This window comes from Acanthamoeba castellanii, assembly GCF_000313135.1.
Source record: "Acanthamoeba castellanii str. Neff unplaced genomic scaffold scf7180000084761, whole genome shotgun sequence".
In the NCBI taxonomy this organism is placed as follows: domain Eukaryota; phylum Discosea; order Longamoebia; family Acanthamoebidae; genus Acanthamoeba; species Acanthamoeba castellanii.
In genome coordinates, this window is record NW_004457596.1 from 409,001 (window position 1) to 413,172 (window position 4,172).

Here is a 4,172-nt window from a genome sequence, read left to right on the forward strand (position 1 = left end):
TGGCATTCAAATTCTTGAGGTAGGCAGCACTCTTGGGCCAACCATCAATGTTGAGGAACTTCTTCATGATGCCAGTGTAGTTGTGCAGATTTTCTTGTAGCTTCCTCTGTTCTGCCTCATTGAGCCTCAGGCTGCATGAAATAGTGGAGTTAGAAAGTGTTTGGAAGTTTGTAATTTTCTGTTGTGTATGTGTACATGACAAAATGTACCATTGAGCTGATGAGCTTCTTCCAGTTGATGGCTTGCTTGCCTTGAGTAGTGGTCCAGAACTTGTTGGTGCATAGGGTGTCACAGTACTGGAAGAAGTCCTCCCACTCATCCTTGTGAACTGCAGCCTTGTTGTGCATGTGGTTCTGGCCCCATGTGAGGATGTGAATGTTGTCTTCTGAGACTGTGTTCTGGATATGGAGAAAGGGTATTAGTTGGAGCAGGGACATCAAAAAAGTACATAAGAAAAAGAAAAACATACATCAACAATGTCACAACACCACTTGAAAGACTTCCCAGGGAAAAGCCACTGTGCAGTCTGAATGTGATGATTGCTGTCAATGATGCAGTACTCAGGCATCCCATCTTTGAGGATGCACTGAGAGGGAGGCAGCTCTTGAACAAGCAGACACTCCATTGTAAGAACGCCCATCTTGTTTATCAACATAGAGAGAACTCTGCATCCTCTAGTGGTCACCAACTGATGAGTGCCACTCTTTGTCATTTGGTTGATGTTGATTGTCACAGTGTTTATCTTCATGTGATCTGCACAGAGGACACCATAACACTTGAGCAGGGCCTCCTCAGGAGGCATGGAGAGCTCGTCTTCTGTGGGCTAGGAGGAGATGAATTAGTAAAGATTCTATCATGTACACATATATGATAGAAAGTCCTGCAGTTGTGGTCCATAATCAGCTTCACAAACAGCATGAAAAGCATACCTCCTTGCTTCAACAGCTCCTCATCAGTTGCCATGGCAGTTGGCTGGGTTACTTGCTCCTCTCTGGCAGGTCTTTTTTGGGCTGTCACATCAACCTGAAGAAAGTACAGGATTGGTGAGATTTATAAAGGACTACATTTCATTTGAAATCAAACACACTTACCTCTGGTGCTAAGAGCAAATCTTGTGACATCTCCATGATGGAGCTGGCTCCAGTGGTGCTATTTTTTTCAGCTTCTTGCTCTTGAGTCTCAGGTACAGTCTCCTGAGAGTCAAGAACAATCTTTGTTGATGAGAAGAAATCAGTTGTTCTATCACATACATGTACATGATAGATTACTTATAAAATGGTGGTTATAATTGATTATAAGAGTCAATATTCTTGAATAGAATGGAAATATGCAGTATAATGTAACAACTGGTATTACAATGGGACAACACCATGAAATGAAAGGATAGCATAAATTAGTTTTATTGTATATTTAAAATGATATTTCATCGTGTACATGTACACAATGAAATTGTATCTATTAATGTTAATAAGATTTCATCATGTACACATACACAATGGGATGGTGTGTACCAATTCAGTCAGTTTTGTCTTGTTCTTCTCCACCTCTGCCACACTTGCAAAGTAATTCTAAAGTGGAAGACACATGAATCAATTAAATCACACTACTTTCATTAAGGTGAGTTTTGGTGTCTTTGGGTAGCTGGGCAGGACAGGCGTGCCTTTGCTGCCTTTGTGGTGCTTCAGGTACCTTTGATGACAATAAAGGCATCATGTTTGTGGAAGATGCCTCAGAGAGTCAAGCAGTTTGAAAGGTGGGTTGTGGAAATACAAAGGTTTGTTCACTGGAGGAGTTGGAGGGTGCAGGTGTAGAACATACATCAGAGTCACTTTCATCAGAAACAAAAGCAAATGGGTCATCCTGCTCATGAGTGGGATGGCAGTGAGGTGTAAGTACATGGTCATAGAGTAGAGGTGCTGCCTTCTCTGCATGCGCCCTCTTCTTTGGACACTTCTGTGATTCAGGGTGGTAGGTCATTGACTTGGTGGGGATGAGTTGGCCTTCATGTTGCCCCACTTCTTGGTGATCCACCTTCTCTTGACTGTGGGATCTTGTTGCCACTTCCTTGCATTGTCCTGTGTTGCATCCCAGGATTGGTGGGCAGAGGAGAGGAAGGAGGAGTAGCTTTGATGGAGAAGGGAGAGGAGGTGTAGGCGGAAAGAGGGGCATGACTCTTCAAGAACACTGAGCCACATGTGCAACCTGAAGGCATTGCTGCTGTACTTGATGATCTTACTTCCTGTCCATTTTGCTTGAACACTTGTGTGCAAGTTGTGAGGCATTTGAGCATGAAAAGACAAGGCAGGGGAGGAGGGAGAGGTATGAGTGACTTGCTTTAGACATGTTGGTTTTACGCCAGGCAGGTAAAAGTTGTGGTAGTTGACCAATTCACTCCACAGCTGCTTCATGGCCTCCACCTGGCGTTCATTCTTGATGGGTTTGGTGTGTCTTTGTTGTGAAGGTATTGTGAGCATACAATGCAAGAGCAGGAAGACATGCATGAAAGCACCAAAGCTTTGTTGTGGAGGTACACATGAGGTAGTTTCATGTGGAGGACAAAATGAGTGGTCACCTTGGTAGTGCAACATGGCAATGTTCACTGTGTGCTGGATAGCCTCCTTGGTGCTGCATGTGTCCATGATGGTGACCAGGCGCCTCTTCCAATGATCAGCGAAGCCTGTTGACATTGAGTTGAATCATGTGATCACCTTTAGGTACCAATCATCTGCATCATGACAGAAGGAAATGGTGTATGTGCTAGTTTAGGCGTTCCCTTTGGTACCTTGATATTTGCATCTAGCACACACACTCTCTTTGCAAAGTTCTTCATCAGGTGGCCAGCACAGTAGGTTACAGCCACTGAAACATGCCCTGGGCATTAATGAGGGAGTGTGCAGCAAATTTGTGGTGGTGGGCGTGAGTACAGCATGTTACCAAGCAGATTTGCCTCACCAAGTTGGGATCTGGTGCGAGAGGTACCTGCACTCTGAAAGGCATGGTGGATCTTGCCATCATGGTCAGTGATGATGGAAGTTACCTGTCAACAGCTAATCTGTGACCCATTTCAAAGGCAGCTGTGTACTCCATGTTGGTTGAGGCACCAGTGTAATCCTGCCCATGGATGATGGTCTCAACGTCAAGAAGCTGTGTCCAAATATCATAGAATAAGATTGAGTTGTTGGGAGCTTTGGTGGGTGGCAGATGTTGTTTTGACCAGGAACAGTGGGTTACCTTGCCAGTCATCAGATCCTTCATGATGAGCACACAGCTGCCTGATTGTCTCTTTTCAGCCCACCCACCATCAAGCACGCCAAACCCTGACACATCACAACAAACTTGGGGTATTTAGCACACTGCCCAGAAGGAGCACTGCTGGTAAGGAGCATTTGAAGCACACATGCAAGGCATACAAATCTCCTTGTAGCCATTTAGGCCACACATGCTGCGATTGTTTGCAAGAACAAGACTGGCTAAAGACTCTGCTGCCTGACCAAGTTGAGCTGTGCATGAAGTGTTTGCGTGTTGCATTTGTCACACACCAGGTTGTCACTTGGATAAGAGAAGGTGTATTGCATCAGGTAAGTGGGTGAGGTGTGACAGTACCCTCAGCTTTCTTCCAGGTGTGCTGTGAGATGGGTGGCATGTCAAGCATGTTGAGGAACCGAGAGGTCTGCCTTTGTCCACCCTTGGTCATCAGCACTGCCCATACCAAGTGCTGTGGTGATGTTAGGTCATTGGAGGAGGCTGGTAAAGGTGTTTTTGTGGGTGAGCATGGTGATGTGCACTTTCTGAGTTGCAGATGGGGCAGGTGGGTGGGATGAGGTACCTGTGAATTCAAGTTTTGACAAGTTGCTCCTGCACTGTGTGCAGGTGATGGTGGTGCCAGTTGTGATGGCGCTGACCTCTCTGAGCTGCACAGACAAGGGCCCATGGCAGGTCAAGCAATACTGTTTGGCATATGCCTGCTGTGCAATGTGCAAAAGCAGGGCTCTGCTGATGATGGTGTTGGCCCAACCTGTGGTCATGGGAGCAACCAAGGCAGGGGCTTCAGTGCTGGCACATGTTCAAGGTGTGAAGTGAGTTGCTTGGTCTGTGTGACTCATGAGAGAAAATGATGGTGGAGGGAGGGAGATTGGCGCAAGCAAAGAGAGAGAGAGAGAGAGAGAGAGATA

The 4,172-nt window shown here is 45.9% G+C and overlaps 1 protein-coding gene across 1 annotated transcript; it reads right to left on the minus strand.

Moving 5' to 3' along the window:
* Positions 1 to 315: 315 nt before the first annotated feature.
* On the minus strand, positions 316 to 1,127 carry ACA1_231150 (uncharacterized protein; the record flags this gene model as incomplete). The annotated part of the gene is made up of 3 exons (XM_004346573.1): positions 316 to 398; positions 930 to 1,023; positions 1,092 to 1,127. The coding sequence occupies 3 exons, from the start codon at positions 1,125 to 1,127 to the stop codon at positions 316 to 318; spliced, it is 213 nt and encodes a 70-aa protein (XP_004346623.1).
* Positions 1,128 to 4,172: the final 3,045 nt, after the last annotated feature.